At 44.4% G+C, this 20889-nt stretch overlaps 1 protein-coding gene across 2 annotated transcripts in view; it reads right to left on the bottom strand.

The window, feature by feature from the left end:
• Positions 1-20889, bottom strand: part of cfap20dc (CFAP20 domain containing) — a 692307-nt gene that overhangs the window by 275170 nt on the left and 396248 nt on the right. For both annotated transcript variants that reach the window (XM_072472373.1, XM_072472374.1), the window contains one exon: positions 4134-4483. In XM_072472373.1, the coding sequence (XP_072328474.1) occupies positions 4134-4483 (350 nt within the window). The remainder of the gene's footprint in view (positions 1-4133; positions 4484-20889) is intronic.

Genomic DNA, 20889 nt, shown 5'->3' with positions numbered 1-20889 from the left:
GCGCAGGGGGGGTGTCTCTTCGGCGTTGGCCATGGTGAAGGCTGTGGCCGAGGCGGAGGGAAAAGAGTACCCCCCACGGCACAGGCCCGCCCGCGGATCGGTGGGCCCCGATCGCGGGCCAGGCCACCGTGGGGGCACCCCCCGGGGCCAGTTTGCCCCGCGCTCCCCCCAGGACCCAGGAGCCCGTCCGCGCCGCCTGGTCCCGCCGTTAAGAGAGGTGGTTTGATTCTCGCCGGCGGGACTGGCATTCTAGCAGCGGAACTTCGGCCCATCGCGGGCCGGAGAATCGCCGGGGGGGGGGGCTCGCCGACCGGCGCGGCGCGATTCCCGCCCCCGCTGAATATCTGGTGCCGGAGAATTCAGCAACCGGCAGGGGCGGGATTCACGCCAGCCCCGCCGATTCTCCGACCCGGCGGGGGGGTCGGAGAATCCCGCCCCAGATTACTTTAATTGCATCTGAATTGAAGAGGTAAGCGTGCTGCTGAGGTTTTTAATTTTTTAGTGACCACTACAATAAGAAAATACAAATAAAGCTGTGATGGTTCAGTGTTTCAATGGAATATAAGCTGCTTGCCCAGAATCTGGAAACTCTCACCCACCTCCCAACCCCAATAAGATCTTGTTTCATTCAGTGGTTGAGTTATTGGGTCTCCCTGACTGTGGAATATGTTTTATATTTCAATGTTATCCGTTTCACTGTTATCCAATTAATATTCTTGATTCATAGAATCAAGTAATCTTTTTGGAGTAAAGAAAAGCCTGAAAATAAAAGAAACCTTTTAACACCAATTTAAAATATTTGCTTTGTATCCATGATTAGTTAATGTCATAAATGCCATTTCTAAACAGCACATAGGAAGCCATTTACCCAAGTACTTTTTAAAATCAATGTATTAAATCAATCTGGTTTCAATATTTTTGTGTAACTATCTCACAATATATGGCGATTAGATATTGGTCCAGGTCTTCTGGTCTCCGGATAGTTGGAAATGCACTTGGGGCCCCATGGAAGTTCCAAAGCAAGGACGTGGCAGGAATTGGCTGGAAATTTGAACTTTTAATGGTCAATTTCCCGACCCTCTGGCACTCTCCAGGAAATGGGCAACTCTGAGGAGCAATCAGAGAATTCTGCAGTTCCGAGTTACTCACCTGGACAGTTACACAGGAAATGTTAGACAGAAAAATACTTGTCTAACGCCTGGGTAACTATATAGTTGACTGCCCCCAATCACTCATACTGACCCTCCCACAACTACCCCTCTGACTCCCCAACTACCCTCTTGACCCCAAATTACACTTTGACACCCCACTACTTTCTGACCAGTCTCAACTAGCCACGACTCAACTTGACTAGTCCCTACCACCCGACTCCCTCCCAACCTGACTGGATTACCCTCAAAATACCTATCACTCACCCACCTGCGATTCTACCCATAGGCCACCCTACTCACCTCCACCCCACCCTACCTACTTCACTCACCTACCACCCTACCCACCTGCCACCCAACCCACCTGCCACTCTACACACCTCAACCCACCCTATCCACCTTACCCATCTACCACTATACCCACTTCATCTATCTTTTTACCCACTGACCCTCTCTCCAGAACTTTGCGACATTTAAACTCTTTAAAAAAAAAAAAAAAATTTATTCAAATCTTTTACATATTTTCAACAAACAGAAGTAAGAAAAAACAAAGAACACATAAATAAACATCTAATAGCTATGTCACGTATTCCCCCAATATACAAGCCCCCCATTAAACGATAATAAACACAGCAGTAAACACAAAGTACCACCCACCCCCCCCGCCCCGGGTTGCTGCTGCTGCTGACCACCTCCTAACGCTCCGCTAGAAAGTCTAGGAATGGTTGCCACCGCCTGAAGAACCCTTGCACAGGTCCTCTTAAGGCAAATTTTACCCTCTCCAATTTAATGAACCCTGCCATGTCGATTATCCAGGCTTCCACGCTCGGGGGTCTCGCAACTTTCCACTGTAGCAGAATCCTCCTCCGGGCTACCAGGGACGCAAAGGCCAGAATACCGCCTCTTTCGCCTCCTGCACTCCCGGCTCGTCCGATACCCCAAATAGTGCGAGCCCCCAACACGGCTTAACCCGTGTGTTTACCACCTTAGACACCGTCCTCACAACGTCCCTCCAGAACCCATCCAGCGCTGGGCACGCCCAGAACATGTGGGCATGATTTGCTGGGCTCCCCGAACACCTCACACACCTGTCCTCCACTCCAAAAAAATGACTCAGCCTTGCCCCCTTCAGGTGCGCCCTGTGCAGAACCTTAAATTGTATCAGGCTAAGCCTGGCGCAAGAGGAGGAAGAATTTACCCTACCCAGGGCGTCCGCCCACGTACCCTCGTCTATCTCCTCCCCCAGCTCCTCCTCCCATTTACCTTTCAGCTCCTCCACCGAGGCCTCTTCCTCCTCCTGCATCTCCTGGTAGATCGCCGAGACCTTGCCTTCACCCACACCCCCGAGAGCACCCTATCCTGGATCCTACGTGCTGGCAGCAGCAGAGATTCCCTCACCTGCCGTCTTACAAACACCCTTACCTGCATGTACCTGAAGGCATTTCCAGGGGGGAGCCCAAATTTTTCCTCCAACGCCCCAAGGCTCGCAAATGTCCCATCTATAAACAGGTCCCCCATCCTTCTAATACCTGCCCTGTGCCAGCTCAGGAACCCCCCATCCATTCTCCCCGGGACAAACCGTTCTCTCGGATCGGGGACCACACCGAAGCCTCTGCCACCCCCTGTGGCGTCTCCACTGCCCCCAAATTTTGAGGGTCGCCGCCACCACTGGACTCGTGGTGTACCTTGTCGGCGGAAGCGGCAGCGATGCCGTCACCAGCGCTCTCAGGCTCGTGTGCACACAGGCCGCCCCCTCCCCCTCCATTACCCACTTACGTATCATCGCCACATTGGCAGCCCAGTAGTACCCACACAGATTAGGCAACGCCATCCCTCCTCTGTCCCTGCTCCGTTCCAGAAACACCCTTCTGACCCTCGGGGTCTTTTTCGCCCATACAAACCCTATGATGCTCCTGCTGACCCACTTAAAAAAGGCCTTCGGGATCAGGATGGGGAGGCACTGGAATATAAAAAGGAACCTCGGGAGCACCGTCATCTTCACCGACTGTACCCTACCCGCCAGGGAGGGTGGCAGCATATCCCACCTTTTAAACTCCTCCTCCATCTGCTCCACCAGCCTCGTCAAGTTGACTTTGTGTAGGGCCCCCCAGCTCCTGGCCACCTGGATTCTTAGGTACCGAAAACTCCTTTCCACCCTCTTCAGTGGAAGCTCGTCTATTCCCCTTCCCTGGTCCCCTGGGTGTATCACGAATAGCTCACAGCTCACTCTTCTCCATGTTGTGCTTATACCCGGAAAAGTCTCCAAACTCCCTGAGGATCCGCATCACCTTTGGCATCCCCCCCACCGGGTCCGCCACATACAGTAACAGGTCGTCTGCATACAGTGATACTCGGTGTCCCCCCCCCCCCCCCGCACCAGCCCCCTCCAGTTCCTGGACTCCCTCAAAGCCATCGCCAAAGGTTCAATTGCCAACGCAAATAGCAGGGGGGATGGGGGAACCCCTGCCTCATCCACCGGTAGCGACATTTAAACTCAACAGCAGCTGATACAAAAGTAGAGATTCACTGTCTATATGCACATTTTAGCATTGCTTATTCAACCGCAAAATCATTTTGGGAGTTTCAAGCAACAGACAATTATACTGACCAATCAAGTTATAAAATGTATTTGAGGAAGGACAAAAATGTATTTCATCCTCACATTACAGTCCCAGTTATTTACATTTCAATTTGTTTTCTTCACCTTTCTATGCTCACAGTAGTAGATGTGTTGGTGTTAATTTTCTAAATTCCCTGGATTCTGGAAAAGTTCCATTAGATTGGAAAGTAGCAAATATAGCCCCTCTATTCATGAAGGGAGGGAGTAAGAAAACAAGAAACCTTTGGCCAGTTAGTTTGATGTCTGTGGTGGGGAAGGTGTTTTTGTATACACTTGGGCATTTATCATCATATACATAACCCCCATCCATTATTATATATTTGTAGCTGCAACAAAATGGTAGAGTTTACTTGTTCAGAGCTTACCTCCTCGCTGCTATAATTTTCATGGAAATCATCCTCCAGTTGAGCCCCTCGTTTATCTGCACTTTCCTGTTCTCCATGATCCTTCATATCCACTGTCCATGAAGTGCTCTGTACCTTTCCATGAGGTGCTGACCTCGGTTGTGATGAATATGTAAAAATGTCCTTCAATTTTAATTCATCATCTTTTTCATCATCTTCACTTAAAGATGCTGAACTGCTTTCATTTTCTGCCTTGCTCTCATTTAGTTTCAAACGTGAATTGTTTCTGGAATGTTCCAGGTTGGGTGTGGAATGTTGAGAAGACATGCATCGTAAACTGTTCTCGAAATGGTCAGGAAACTGCCATTCATCTGAAAAATGTAACCAAGTTGTTTTAGAACATATATATATTTCACCACTTCCATAGAAACTAATCACTTAAAAAAAATTGAACTTCCAGTTAATAACTCGAAGGACGACATGACAAAATTTCATGGTTTAAGACCTTTACTGTAACAAAAGACTAAAAGCATGAAAAGCGAAACAGTATCTTTATGGGAAACTTATACTTTAAATAATAGAATGGAATACCCCATTCTTATTTAAAAAAAATAAATTTAGAGTACCCAATTCATTTTTCCAATTAAGGGGCAATTTAGCATGACCAATTCACCTAACCTGCACGGTCACCTACCCTGCACATCTTTGGCTTGTGGGGTTGAGACCCATGCAGACATAGGGAGAACTCCACATGGACAGTGACCCGGGGCCGGGATCGAACATGGGTCCTTGCCACCATGAGGCAGCAATGCTAACTACTGCGCTACCAAGCCCCCCTCACCCATTCTTATTTTTAGCACAAAGAAATATGTTTCACAGGTATACTGTCCTTTAAGTAGCCATTCAGTTCTCCTGAAATCAGTCCAAAGAGATTCTTACTTCCTGAGAGTTTACATCTGTTTTTTTCTCTTTCTCAGCCTGGTATCTTTTAACCCCAGAACTGTCCGTCATGCTAAGAGTATAACTGTCCGTCATGTTAAGAGTATAACGATCTTCCTTCCAGTGCAACTAAGCGATTGTTCCAGCTTTAGACCCTAATAAATTTGATCTTTTCAATCCGAGCATGAGTTTCTACTGCATTTCTGCGTGGCGACCCATTTTCGGCCTCCAGCTGCTCTATCTCTCCTAGACCCCGGAAGATTAGCCCACTTGTCCACAATATTAAGTGTTATTTTAGGAAAGCCTGTAACCTGATCTTTAAAACGGCTACCTCACTGCCCTTGCCCATGGCAGTGTGAATCACATAGGCCTTATATCCAGGTCAAATTAATAATAATAATAATAATAATCACTTATTGTCACAAGTAGGCTTCAATGAAGTTACTGTGAAAAGCCCCTAGTCACCACATTCCGGCGACTGTTCGGGGAGGCCGGTACGGGAAATGAACCCGCACTGCTGGCATTGTTCTGCATTGCAAGCCAGCTATTTAGCCCACTGTGCTAAACCAGCCCAATTACCGATTACCTAGTCTTTTAGACTGTAACTCTATCTTATTCTGGAATAAAATGGGCAGTTCTAAGTATATACATTTGCAACTTGACATTCTTAATAGTTCCCTGGGACTTGAGAGACTCACAGTCTGTCCACAGGCATCATAGCTGCCTTCGCCATAAAAACAAATAAGAAAGACAAGGTAATGCATTTCATATCAACTGAGCCAAGAGTGGGAGTGGTAAGTGTTAACTAATTCTGAGTTCCATGAGCTAGAATATATTTGCTAAGTAACCAATGATAAATTATTACTCTATTATTGAATGCATAGGAGCCAAAAGAAAGACAGGCAAGAGATAACAAGTGATTTTAATAGCACAAATAAAGGATATTCAATTGATAATTATAAAATACAAAATCAATTATGCAAGAGAGGAATACCTAATAATTTAAGAGTGATATCGTGAGTCATCACAACCTTCTTCATTTGGGTTACATTTTGTACTAAACATCTATCCATGAGGTTTTGCAATTACACTAAATGTTAAGATTACTGAAGAAAGAGACATACTGTCAAAGCTTTTCATCTCGCACTCATCAGGATGGATGCAAAAATCCCAAATTTCAAACGAATAATTTATACAGCATGAAAAAAGTGCTGATTGGTTGGAAAGCTGGCTCTGATTGGTCAAGGTCTTGCAAAACTAAGAACATAATGTCTCATGTTAGACGCAATTCAGCGATTGGATAGCATTTAATGTACCATTCCAAATGTGCTGAGTGTTACACTAATGACCAGTTGTATTTGCTGCATATTTCATTCTGGTTCTGGTTGCAAATAAACAATAATTGTGCTTACAGCTCGAAATCTGGTGACTGTAATTATTGGGCAGCCGAGAGCCAAAAACTTTGTGTATTTTTCTAAGAATTATTGGTTGTCACTTGTGTTGTGACTCCGGGTCAAGTGGGGCTGGAACTGACCACACACTAGCCCAGGGTATTATAACGCGATTTAAGGGGGAGATGGTGGCACAGTGGTAATAACACTGGACTGATAATTCAACAACCCAGGTTAATTCCCTGGGGACGTGGGTTCAAACCCCACCGTGGCAACTAGTGGAATTTAAATTCCATTCGCAAATATGGAATCTAAAACCAGTCTCAGTAACAGTGACCACAAAACTATCACTGATGTTGTAAATCATCTGGTTCACTAATGTCCTTTAGGCAAGGAAAGTTGTCGTCCTTACACAGTCTGGCCTACATATGACTCCAAACCCATAGCAATGTATAGTTGATTCTTAAATGTCCTTTGAGATGACAGGGAAATTAGGGTTGGAGAACAAATGCACGCTCAGCCAGCAATGCCAACACCTATAGAATGAGAGTCATAGAATACCTACAGTGCAAAAGGAGGCCATTCAGCCTATCGAGTCTGCACCAACCATTCGAAAGAGCACACTACCCATGTCCACTCACCCATCCACCCAGCCCTAACCCCATAACCTAACCCGCAAATCCCTGGACACTATGGGCAATTTTATCATGGCCAATCCACTTAACCCGTACATCTTTGGACTGTGGGAGGAAACCCGAGCACCCGCAGGAAACTCACGCAGACACGGGGAGAAGGTACAAACTCGACACAGACAGTGACCCAAGTCTGGAATTGAACCCGTGTCCCTGATGCTGTGAGGCAGCAGTGCTAACCACTATGCCTACCATGAAACAATTAAAAAAGAACAGCATCCCTTTTCTCATTCAGTGTAAATTGTGGTACTTTTGAAATTTTGCATTCTTGCATTTGATGATGCGTACAAGGCGAAAAGCAACACCAGTATGTGTTGTGGGTCCGGACGAGAACCCCAATTTTGGTTACGATCTTGCATTAGAACCCGGCTATTTGCATTTGGCAAAGTTGTGAGCACCACAGGAGCGATGACACTGACCAGTAGACTGCTTTTATATTAAAACAAACATTAATTTAAACACAGAATTAAGCATATTAGCAACAAAGAAATAGTTTTATAGTTAACAGTTACAACATCTTAACTTGCTTCCTGAAACCTGCCTCTACATTCTAATTCAGCAAACCCATTTATTTCAAATACTCCTTTATGTGCAAGGTTAACCAGGTTTTACTTGCTTATCTTGGTGCAGACTCCTTTTTAGGGCCAAGCTGAAAACCTTCGGCTCAGCTTCGAGCCCTGGAAAAAGCTCATTTTTCTAAACAAACCTGGCCCTCCCATAAGCTACACCAGCTACACTCAAAACATAATGTTCTTTTCTCTTTTGTTACAAGGTGTGCCTCGATTTATTTAGCCAGTCTTAAACTGTTACAATATTACATTAGCTCTCTGTCAGTAAACAGATAAAATGGCTTTAAAAAAAAAATTTAGAGTACCCAGTTCATTTTTTCCAATTAAGGGGCAATTTAGCATGGCCAATCCACCTACCCTGCACATCTTTTGGGTTGTGGGGGTGAAATCCACACAAACACGGGAAGAATGTGCAAACTCCACACGGACAGTGACCTAGGCCTGGGATCAAACCTGGGACCTCAGCGCCCCGAGGGAGCAATGCTAACCACTGTGCCACCGTGCCGATAAAATGGCTTTTAATATCTATTACCAAAACACTTGCCCTGCAAAATCACTGTTTACATTACTTTTAATCACTGCTCCAGCAGATGTATTGTCTGTATGCATTCTAACCTAGATTTTAATAATATTACTGCAAAAATAAAAAGAATAAAGTGTGACAAATTCTTATATTCATCACACATGTCTCTTTTATCAGCAATACTCAAGTTCTGTAAATAATAAATGTTAGGTTTTGAGGCAGTCCACTGTGTAGAAATGGGATGGAACAGCCCTGAAAATTGTGAAGAACTAACTGCCCCATTCCCACTGGAGTCATGTCCATAGGCAGCCACATAGCAAATGTTCAGTTCATTTAATTACTTAAATTGTTATGTCAAAGGATTCCAATGTAGGTCGCAATTCAGCAGATTTGAGTTAAAGTCCGCTGAATGGTGCGTTCAGCATGGTGTTTCTTGGCCGCTTTTCAACGGCACTTTGCTGGGGTTTTTTTGGCCTCGGGAGATTCAATCTGCCGAGGCTACATTTAGAGGGAATTCCTGCTGGTGAGCTAAAGCCCTGTTTTCTACCCCCCCCACCCCAATCTTGGGGAGGCCCCCGGGAACACCCCCTCACCCCGCTGTACCTGGTAATGCCAACCCAGGACCAATCCCTGACAGTGCCAACCTGGGACTGGGCACTGCCAGCCTGGAGGGCCCCATGGGCTGCCTTAAATAAGGCAGCTTCATCGGTACATTTATCAAGTTCCAGGCAGACCCCCGCATGCCAAAGCCTCTTTAATACTTCCTCTATGCTGGCCATTGGTTATTCCAGTGTAGTGCCGGAGACCAGCATGTCAGCAAGGTAAACCATATCCTTGGGGATTTCCTGGAGGGGATTTTCTATTGTGCGCTGGAGTAGAGGGTTACTGTTAAGGGGCTTGGCTAGGACGGTTAATGTGAGGGGGCTGTGGGAGGGGGACTTTTGTGAGAGCGGTTAATGTGAGGGGCTCTGCAGCTGGCAAATGTATTTGTGACTGTGTGCCTCTTCCTAATTCCAGAGGTCACAGGCTCTGCTTCACGGTGTCTGATAGTGTCTCATCACTCGCTTGCTAATCTAGGGTGTTACTCAGCAATGAATCAGTGGCTAATGGAAGGTGGCTCAAAGCAGAAAGCAAGTGAAGAGGATGGATCGCTTCAGGAAATCACTGGCGAACAATCAGAGGTGTGCCACTCACTGTCCACATCAACTGAAGCGATGCAGGAATTAACAGGCGTGGGTTCGATGAGAGTATATGTCCCATGGGATTCAAATGAGGTGGAGACCAGGATACACCTTAAGCCCAGTGTTGTGTCACAAAATATTATCCAACTGTTTGTTGGTACCAGCTAAACTACGAAGACATGTGGAAACAAATCATGCTAAATATAAGAATAAGGACATAAGTTTCTTCAAGAGAAAACTTAATTCACCATTGAGCTGGTGAACAAATATTCAACTGCATCAACAACTTCATGTAATGACATGAAATTAATTGGGAAGGGTGTGCTAGTGTGTGCACTGATGGTGCCAGGGCAATGGTCAGGAAGGCAGCAAGTGTTGGGAGTGCAGATCAAAACTGTCGCACCACGATTCACAAGCAGTTTCTGTGTCCTCCACAGATACGCACTCATTGTGAAGAAGGTGCCTGCACCTCTAAAAATGAACTAGATGGAGCTATTCAAATATCAACATTAAAGCTCATCCACTGAAATCGAGACTGTTTAAAATTCTGTGTGACAATATGGGCAGTGAGCACAGAGCGCTGCTCCTACATACAGAGCTGAGGTGGCTGTCTTGAGGCCAAGTGTCCATGAGACCCTTCGAGCTTCGTCATGAAGTCTCGGCGTTTTGTGTGGATCAGGAGCACCGATTTTTCAGAGTTGCTGACCAGTACTTCATACCTTTGAGACTTGCATATCCTGCAGATATTTTTACAAGGCGAAATTAAGTGAACCTGTCACTCCAAGGCAAGGGTATTACCGTCTTCACTGCAAGAGACAAGATTTCATCGCCGACAGGAAATTGTGCTTCTGAACTTCATGCATAGAAAATAAGACCTTAGACTGCTTTCCCACATTGGATGACTTTCTCACTGAAATTAATTCCACCCATGATGGCAATATTTGCAGTGACATAATACAGCATCTGTGTGGCCTGCACTCTTCTTTGTTGGAATACTTACCTCCCTTAGATGAGCACAATATGTGGGTTCGCAACCCATTTGCACTGACAGCCAGGCCATTTGACTTATCATTGCACGATTAAGAGACTCTGATTGACATGACTTCTGACTCCACACTTAAGCAATGCTTCACTGCACTACCGCTGATGAAATTTTGGAGCAGTTAAATGCACGAGTATTCTAATATGGCAAAGAGAGCAGTTTGTAAGCTCCTTCCTTTCGCCTCAACATATTTATATGAAAATGGTTTCTCCCCATACGGAGCTACAAAGCAAACAAGAGCCAACTGAAATAAGAATCCAGCTCTCCAACATCAGCCCTGACACCAAGGGGTTGTGTGCATAAAGGAGGCAGCATCACTCCTCACAGTAAAAGGTAAAGTCACCATAGTCCCAGATGACCATGGGATGCTTTTCCCTTTGAGGGGGAGAGCAGACTGGTGGTGATTTAACCCGAGGATCACCACACCTCAGGCGAGGGGCAAAGTTGAGAAGGTGGAGCCTTCATGAATAACCTCAGCCGGTAGTGGAATTGAACCTGCGTTGCTGGCCTTGCTCTGAATCACGAACCAGCTGTCGTCTCGCCACCTGAGCTAAACCAGCCCCACCTCACAGTGAAGGTAACCTTTCAATTCTTAATAATAATGTTTTATTGGTGATATAGACATAAATATAGCTGGAAAGGACGTGTTTAAATTTGATTTCTGTGTTCGCACCTATTTCACAGTAAAAAAGAGTCAACGACATTGTGAGAATGCTTGGAGTTCCCCAATGCTCTTGGGAGGTCACTAGGTAGTCCATGACACAAAAAGTTTGGGAAACCCTGAGCTAGGGGCAGAAGGAGGTCATTTGGCTCTTTGAACCAATTCCACCATTCATTAACATCATGGCAGATCTGATTGTAATTTCAACTTCACATTCCCACCTTTCACTTCTTGCTTATTAAAAGTCTATATACCTCTGCAATAAACATATTTAAAGACTCCACTGCCTTTTAAGGCAGAGAGTTTCAAAGACTCACAATCTTCTGAGAGAAAAACATCTTAATCTCTGTCTAACTTTATTGCAGTGTTAATGTAAGCCTACTTGTGACAATATAGATTATTAAATTAAATGGTCGACCCCTTATTTTGGAAATATTGGAAGCTTTTCGTATTTTCACACTCTCAAGTTTTGTGTTATCTACAAATTTTGAAATTGTGTCCTGTACCTCCAAGTCCAAGTCATTAATTTATCACAAACAACAATCGTGGTCCAAATATTGAACTTTGGGGTCCTTCATTATATATTTCCTATCAGTCTAAAAAACACCCAGTAACCTTAGTTCATCTCTGATGGCTAAGAATGTGTGGGTTTGTGGGGGAGCTCCCTTGAGGACTCTGGTCATCCCTAATGATAATTTGTGCAGTTGTCTGCATGTGATGTCTCCCTGTAAGACATCTTTGAGTTCCTGGATTCTACGAGAGGATAGCACCTCTATTCCCTATGTCTTCCTCATGATCTGCCGGGTCTGTGGGTAGGAAGACTCTGGGAAGGGCATCAGCCAAGTACAGCTCCTTACCACGTTTATAGATGATGCTGAGATTGCACCATTGCAGCTTTAGCATCATGCACTGCAATGTGTAGACACGGTGTGGAAAGGCTTTTTTCAAGATAGTTATGAGCGGCTGATAATCTGTTTCAATAGTTGCAGGATGACCATATATGAAGTCATGAAATGTCGGACAGGCGAAGACTAAAGCAAAGAGTTTCTCTTTGATCTGTGCACAGCGAGCTCAGATGCGAAGGCCTCAAAGGTCTCAATTTTGAATACAGACTGCACAAAGTTTGTGCTGGGAGCCGGCTGCTGATATAAGTATGGGTGTTCAAATGTCAATGTACTGTAGCACTGGTGGGGCGCCGCGTGCCTGTTTGAGTGTGTTGAAGCCCGCTGTTGATGCTCTTGCCACCATTCGACATCCTGATGGAAGAGCTGATGAAGAGGTCCAGTGACCTCATTATAACAAGGAATGGACTTATAAAGTTAATTTGCCATACCAAGGAAGTGCTGTTCGGCATGCTTGACTACAGGAATGGCCATTGGTCATATAGCCATTGTCTTGTCTGGATCTGGCTTTATGCCATGAGCTGTGAGTAAATGGTCTATAAAATAATGAGGGGCATAGATAAGGTAGATAATCAACATCTGTTCCCAAAGGTAGAGGAGTCTAGAACTAGAGGGCATAGGTTTAATGTGAGGGGAGAGACACAAAAGAGACCAGAGGGGAAATGTCTTCACATAGAGGGTGGTGAGCATTTGGAACAAGCTGGCAGAGGCAGTGGTAGGGGTGGGTACAATTTTTTCCTTTAAAAATGTTAGACAGTTACATGGGCAGGGTGGGTAGAGAGGGATATGGGCCAAATGTGGGCAAGTGGGACTAGCTTAGTGATAGAAGCTGGGTGGCATAGACAAGCTGAGTCAAAGAACCTGTTTCCATGCTGTAAACATCTATGACTCTATGCCCCACATAAGGAACCTGGTTGAGCCCGAATCTGTATTTTGCAGGGTTACGTTTCAGTTGCATGGTTCTGATTCTGTCGAAGATGTGCATCATGTTATTTTACAATACGAACCCAAACCAGGATGTCATTGACGATGATTCCACAAGGCTGGCCTGCAAACAATTGTTCGATGCACCGCTGGAAGACCTCGCTGCCAGTGGAGGCATATGTAGAAAATAGGGCATATGTAGAAAATGATATCTACTTACCAGAAGAATAAATGTGGTAGGTTATGAGGATTCTTCATTGAGCGAGATCTGCCAAAACCTGCATTTTGAATTCAGGATGCTGAAATCCTCGGCATAGAGCATGTCCACTATCACCTCTTCCACAGTCTTCATAGGGTGATGAGGTCTGAACAACATTTTGTTTAGGTGGACTGGGTCAATGCAGATCCTGACTGTGCCATCTTTCTTTACTGCAGCCACCATTGTTGAAACCCATTCTGTGGCCTCATCAAGAGGATTTGTGAGACCTAGTGTTGTCATCCAATGCAGCTAATTTCTGACTACTTTCTGCTTCATGGCTACTGGTATTCTTCTTGAAGCACAGGTTGTTGGTGGTACCTAATTATCCAGCCTCATGTGGTGTACAACTGATAGCTTATCAATGGTGTTACAGCTGAAAAGATCTTTGTCTGCTGTCATTTCTGGGGCATGGTATTGGTTTTGTAGAGCATGCACTTAAGAACCAGGTTGGATGAGCCCTAGTGTAATACTGACCTGAAGACCTAGCAGTGGCCGTATGTTCTGATCAACTATATGAAACTTGAAAATGTACTGTATGCAGTGGAGAATGACCACGTCCGCAGTGTGGATGGTTTGTACGCCATAAGCCATGAAGTCCAATTGGGTACTGGGGTCTGGTGCTGTGTATGGGTCTAGTTCGCGTAGCATTTGGCTGGGCATTACGTTAAACTTTGCTCCAGTGCCAATCTTTACCTTCAGGCTGAGCTCTGGCCAATTCACCTTGCTGATCTGTTGACTGACCGGCTGCAATGTGGCTGGTGGCAGAGGAAGGCTGCTGTGGTTTAGATCTGTAGCCTTTTGCGCAATGGTTCCACTTGCCACATTTATTGCAACATTTAACATGCGCAAAACATGCTGTTCTATTTGGAGTGCAGTTGAGGCAGGGCATGCCCTGTAAAGTGAAAACTTTTGTTTCACGCATAAAATCTCTGCTGCTTTTTTCTGACTATTCATTTAACATGCGGATGCTAATTGATGTCTGTAGTGTAAAATTTTCTCTCGCAGCAGCTGCTTACCGACAAGATCACTGTGGACTCTGCAGATTATTCAATCCCTGACTAACTCATCAGTAAGAGTGTCAAATGCATGTTTCTCCGCTAAGATTTTCACGTTTGTCATATAAGATTGTAGTGATTCATCTACTCTTTGGTTTGTTGAATTAAACGCTTGCCTGTCAAATATTATATTTTTTCCCGGATTGTAAATGTTGTCAAACTTTGTTAGAATTATTTTGGGGTCCTCTTTCGCCTCCTCCATTTGGAAAACAAACAACTCGAAGTTCTCGACTGCATCAGGGTCTGCCAGGTTTATTAAGGTGTATGTTTTTAGATTTGCCAGATAATGCAGTACCGCAGTAAATATGCCATCCCTTCTCAAACGTTTCCCAACTGTCTGCAATGTTTTTGTTGAAGACGACTAGGTCAATGTGCCGAGGTCCTTGTGCAATACTGCCAACTCCTGACACCATGTAGAAGTGGTAGGTTCCCAGACACTGACAACAACGACTTGTAACAAACAATTTTTTATTCACTAGCAGCTGAGCAGCTACTGCATGCTTGTGCTCTGCCAGCGCTATGGGGAGAACTCATGCACTCCCGAAACATGGCCCTTTTTTGTAGCCACGTCAGCACATGACCATTCAGTTGAACATAATATGCCTTGAACTAATCTGTGCTTACTCTCCTTTATTAGTCCTGCTTGTCTAAGTGCCAGTTAATTTTTCCTCGGATTATTACTTCTTATTAGCTCACTAGGCTAAATCGGGCTTTTAAAAGCAGACCAAGGCAGGCCAGCAGCACAGTTCGATTCCCGTACCAGCCTACCCGAACAGGAGCCGGAATGTGGCGACTAGGGGCTTTTCACAGTAACTTCATTGAAGCCTACTCGTTTTAAAATCGTTTAAGCGATTTTCATTTCATTTCATTTCATATTTTTAACAGCTTCCTCACCACAACATGAAACATACTGGCTTCTCTCTTTTGCATAAACTAACTTTTATAAACCTCCAGGCCTTTGGTGTCAATCAGTTAAGTAGAGACAGGAAGAGCAAGCTAATTCAATGTAGCAAATAACTTGGCATGAATGGTAGTGGAAGATTAAATAAAAACAATTCAAAAGTGCCAAATCATTTTAATATCAAGAGAAAAATACTACCCACAGGCCTGGAGGGTTAATTAAATTGTAGCTGATTTTCTCAAAATGTTTCTTGTGCAAAAGGGTGAAGAACAAATGTTTTATTGCTATATTCCTCCACAAATTGCTTTACCCACATTGTAATGAAAATTTTACTCTGCTTTATCAGAAAATATGCAAATCATCTTGTAATTGTGGAATTGCAATAAATGAGATGAATGCAAGAATAATCACTTACACACCTATTTAATCTTTCAAAACAGATTTATGTCTTAACTTCTAATTATGCAGTAACAATTTTAATGAGCATTTCAAAAATGAATGAATAAAATGACAAATTCTAATGTATGTTCATCCATTTGCCTTCTATGCCCAACAAAACAATTTCCAGTCTTAATCTTATGAAAAATGCTTTGTGGGCTGATTACACATGCTGACAACAGATACAAACTGTAATAAGTAACAAAAAGGATACTTAATGCTAACAGCAAAAGCGCCTTTGTTAAATATCGTAATCCTATAAAAACTACACCACAGGGACTGTAACGGTTCAGGAACGCGGGTCACCGCTACCTTCTCAAGGGCAGTCAGGGATGAGTAATAGAAATGCTGGCCTTGCCAGCGATGCTCATGTCCCATGAAAGAATGAAAAACATTGTCTGATACCAGTCTATGCATTTTTGCAATGTACAATGAGCATAATTTAAATGCTCTTCCATGTGAGCGAGTTTGGTGGGTGGGGGGCATTTAATCAGGTGGGAGGTGGGTGCAGACTCTGCCACCTTCCCACCTCTACCCTAATTTTTTTTTGAATTTAGTATACCCAATTCTTTTCTTCCAATTAAGAGGCAATTTAGCATGGCCAATCCATCTTCCCGGCACACCTTTGGGCGGGGGGGGGACGGGGGGGGAGACACCCACGCAGGCACAGGGAGAATTTGCAAACTCCACACGGACAGTGACCTGGGGCTGTGATTGAACCGTTCTGAGGCAGCAGTGCTTCCACTGCGTCACTGTGCTGCCCCTCCTCCATCCTAATTAAGTCCATAATTGAAAGGTGCATGGATGGCCTTCCTGCCCCGTGATTAATGTCCATTTAATGGCCTCATCCTGGGCACAGGGCTCACCATGAGGGGAGTACAACAAGCAAACCTGTGTGGGATTGCTTTTGGGCTTTAGGGCTGTGTCATTTGTTCAACGATATTCATTGCCTGATTGAGGGACCTGGTATTGGAAAGCTGGAACCATTGAGGACCACTGAGTTATGTACCAACTGCAGCCACCTCCTCCACAGTAGCACTGCCATTTAATAGAGCTGCTAACCTCTGATTTTCCAGCAGCTCTCAACAGGTGGGACTTCAGTTCCCAGCATCTTTGATTCCACTGCTGTCCTGGTGGCACTTAATACAATGAGCCTTCGCTAGAAAAGACAACATGGGGCTCCCTAACCCCTGTCGCTTCCATTAACTCTAGTCCAAGAAGAGGTGTTCAATGGGAAGTTGGATATTTAGCTGGTTCTGGTTAGGTATTTGATAGATACCTGTTTTATTTAGATAACCACTAGAAATTAGATTATTATTCTAAATATTTGATTGAATGGACGGGAGATGAAATGACTAGATTTAGACTTCATGAGCAATGTTTAGAACTGAATATTCAAGCATAGTTGAATTTTTTAAAGGATAAAAAAAAGAAAAAGGTGGGTCTGTCGGTTAATAAAGGATGAGATAAGTACAGTAATGGGAAATGATTATTTCTCACACGATCAAGATGTAGAATCAGTTTGGATAAAGATAAGAAACAGCAAGGGAAAGAAGTCATTGGTAGGAATAATTTATAGACCTCCGAACATTAACTACATTGTAGAACAGAGCAATCAAGAAATAATGCGAGATTGATGAGAAGTACTACAATAATCATGGGTAATTTTAATCTTCATATAGATTGGGGAAAACAAATTGGCAAAGGTAGCCATGAGAACATAAGAGTGTATTTGGGACAGTTTGATAGAACAATGTGTTCTAGAATCAACCAGGGAATAGGCTATTTTATACTTGGTAATGTTCAATGAGACAGGATTAATTAATCTCATAATGATCATAATAATCTCATAGTAAAGGATTTCCGAAGGGATGAGTGAACACAACATGATGGTATTTCATATTCAGTTTGAAACTGAGAAATATGCATCCATAACTAGTGTTTTAAACTTAAATAATGACAAAGGTATGAAGATAGAGTTAGCTAAAGAAGGCTGGGAAAATAGGTTAAAAGATAAGATGACAGGTAAGCAGTGGGAAATATTTAAGAAGGTATTTCTTGTTGCAAGGACATCGTTCAAGGGGCATGTGTTTTGGAATATACTTTTTAGTTTTGGGAATGTAATTCTTAGGTTGTAGGTTGAAAAGGTCAGAATGGAAGAGACAGAGAGTGCTGTAAAACAGCAGGTGAGTTTACTTAGCTGTAGAACTGGAGACATGCTGTCTGCACTGATTACATAGCAGGGCAGTATACAGAGATGGGGGGGGGGGGGGCGGGGTGTTGGGAGTGAGAAAAAAATAGTCAAAAGCATTTAGTGAAGCCTTAAATTTTATAAAACAGATTTACTTCATCAGATCACTAAAGAAATTGTAAATGAGGGATAATTAACTTAAATGGTCAGTTTGAAGATAGCCCAGAGCAAGCTATGTTATAATAGAGATGGGTGGACTTGGGAAGACTCTTTGGTTTCACTTAACTGGATGTTTGCTGGGAGAAGTTTAGTTGCAGTTTGTTAGTTGTAGTTTGCAGCTCACAGAGAATTTGGCAAAAAGAAATTACAGTGAGACAGACAGGCACTGTAAGCAGAGTAAAACACTAACTTCATCATTGAAGGTGGGTGCGGCTTAATCTCAGTTTGAATTTTGTGAAGAACAGAAGCTGGAAGATTTCCTAGTTCAAAACCAGTGGGGGCATCTATAGTGGGCCTCACTATGTCTTATTACAAAATAAAGTAACCAGTTAAATAGTTTTAAGCAGTGGAAAACAGGATATTGAGGCCTTCATAGTCAGGACAGGGTAAAATAAAGTTTTACCTCTGAAAAGAGCTGGAGCGAGGGAAAATCCTCCAGAGGACTGTGGCATACTTAATGGGTGGCTCCCACAGAAGTAAATAACTTTCAAAGATTGACCTGTCTGAAAAGAGAACTCTTGTGAGAAGTAGGAAGTAAACCTACTTTAGTGCCTAATGTTATTAACCATATTATTAATTTTGTGATGAATGCGGGATTTTAAAAATATAGATTGTACTATATATCTCTGTTGCAGTAATATTTTACAAAATCCTGGTTTAACATAAAAGCAGGTGGTGTGTCCACTCGGGCTGCAATTAGATGTTGTAAAAGTAAGATAATCATTAATTCCAAGCATGTACTTGTTTACAAAGAGATGCCTAATAATATTTTGTTATGATTGCTGGAGATTCCCTGGAGAGTAGATAATTTGAGACAGTGTGTTTAGACTTAGGTAAGTGTGTCATGAGATCTGATTGGGACAGAGGTGATGTAATTAATGGGCCAGACCCCAATTTATGTTAGGAAATTGGACGAAACCCCAACAATTTTTCAATTTGTAAAACTGCGAGGAAAGGATTCTTTGCTTCAGGAGTGATTCCACTGTCAAATCGGGATCTTTTATATCAAAACAAACTTTATTATTAACACAGGAGTAACCAGATTAACATCACAGAAAATAGCATTTCAATTAACTGTCAACTGATTCTTAAAATGAAAGGAAATACTTTAACTACTAACTAATACCTTCTCTAGCTCCAATTAAGCAAAACCTATTACAGGCCAAAAGTCACTGATATATAAAGTTAGTAAACACCGGGATACTATTGTGTCAAGATTTCCTTTCAGGGAACTAGAGAAAGCTCCTTTCAGGTACAAATTGCAAATCCTCTGTCTTTGTCAGACTAAAAGATGTAGCAAGAAGTTTTGACTGTAGGATCTTTTAGTCTGACAAAGACAGAGGATTTGCAGCGGCTCTAGCTGCGGATATGCCCGGAGAATTGCCGGGTCCGTGGCTGTGCATGCACGTGGTGGTGGCCTATGGCGGCTGCGCCGTGCAACATGGCGCCGGCCGCGCACGGACCTGGCCTGCTAAATAGTGCCCCCTTTGGCCAGGCTCGCCCTGGACCACCCCCCACCAATGCCCCCAACCCCTGCCAAAGCCCCCCTGCCCACGGATCGACTCCCCCCGACTGGACTCAGTCCGCAGCCGCCACGCCGAGTTCCCGGAAAAAAATACCACACGTGCCCCACACTGTCGGGACCTCAGCCCATCGGAGGCGGAGCATCGGGGGTGTGGGGCCGGGATAACGTCCTTGGGTCGTCCAGACGGCACTCGGGGGCGGAGCATCGCAAAAGCAGCACTGCCCCCGATTCTGGTGCCAACGTGCATTCTCTGGCCTATTGCCCAATGCAATTTCGGCGTCGGAGACCGGCGAATCACGCCCAGCACTTGTGAGGGTAAGGTTTACTCAAGTGTACAGGGTGATGTCGGTAAGGAGGTTAAGATATTAAGGGATACAGGATCATGTCAATCTTTAATGGTGAGAGAAAAGGAGATATGTAGTTCGGAAGGAGTATTACCAGAAAAGATGATAATATGTGGACTCAATGGTGAACGGAGTAGTGTGTCACTATGTAAAGTGAGATTAGAGAGTCTGGTGAAAAGTGAAGGGGAGTAGGAGTAATAGAGAAACTATCTTTTTCAGGGGTCCAGTTTATACTGTGTAATAATGTGGCTGGATCACAGGTGGGAGTGATGCCTACTGTGATTGAAAAGCCAGCAGCAGCAGCGCATTTTTACTGAGTCATCAGTGTAGTAGGTGGGAGAGACATAGCGTTGTAATTCTCACACTGCACAGGGATGAAGCGCCGAGTGTGTGTGCGGTTTTGCGAAGCCTGGTGCCATGAAATGACAGTGAGGATGATCTGCTGGTGTTCATGATCTGCTGGTGATCAGAATGATGTTTATTTATAGGTGATTTTCCACAGTGGTGACGTATATACCTGTGCCTCTGTTCACCATGCCCACTGGGTGCCTATTATTTCTTCCTCTTCCTCACCTTATCACTACTTCTTGGTGTATCCCCAGGATCCGCAGCTGAGGTTGAGGCGGTCTGCTGCCTTCCAGGCCCTACTGCCTGAGATGACCTTGGCTGGCGTCCCCTGTGAGGCCTAGACCTTGATGGTCCGGCCCCACTTTCGGGCAGCTACCTCCTTCGTATGCAGGGCTGGAAGTGTGTCGCACACAGGAAGTGGGTGTCAGATGACTGGACACCTCCAGGGTCCCATGGGTGAATGCCCCAGGCTGCGCTCCTGTTGATCCTCTTCCCTTTGGGTGCCCGGGGACCCCTGTGTTATCATGGGCTAGAGGGGCAGCTGGAGTGAGGTCCAGAAGCTCTGTCATCCTCTGGCGCAGACACTGTTCCAGCACGCATGTGCAGTAAACATCGTTGGCATATCATTAGCGGGACTGACTCGGTATTCTCCAGGTCTTTATCATAGAATTTA

This window comes from Scyliorhinus torazame, chromosome 13 (assembly GCF_047496885.1).
Source record: "Scyliorhinus torazame isolate Kashiwa2021f chromosome 13, sScyTor2.1, whole genome shotgun sequence".
NCBI classification, from domain to species: domain Eukaryota; kingdom Metazoa; phylum Chordata; class Chondrichthyes; order Carcharhiniformes; family Scyliorhinidae; genus Scyliorhinus; species Scyliorhinus torazame.
The sequence above is the reverse complement of the archived record's forward strand: the minus strand, read 5'-3'. Positions and strand labels throughout refer to the sequence as shown.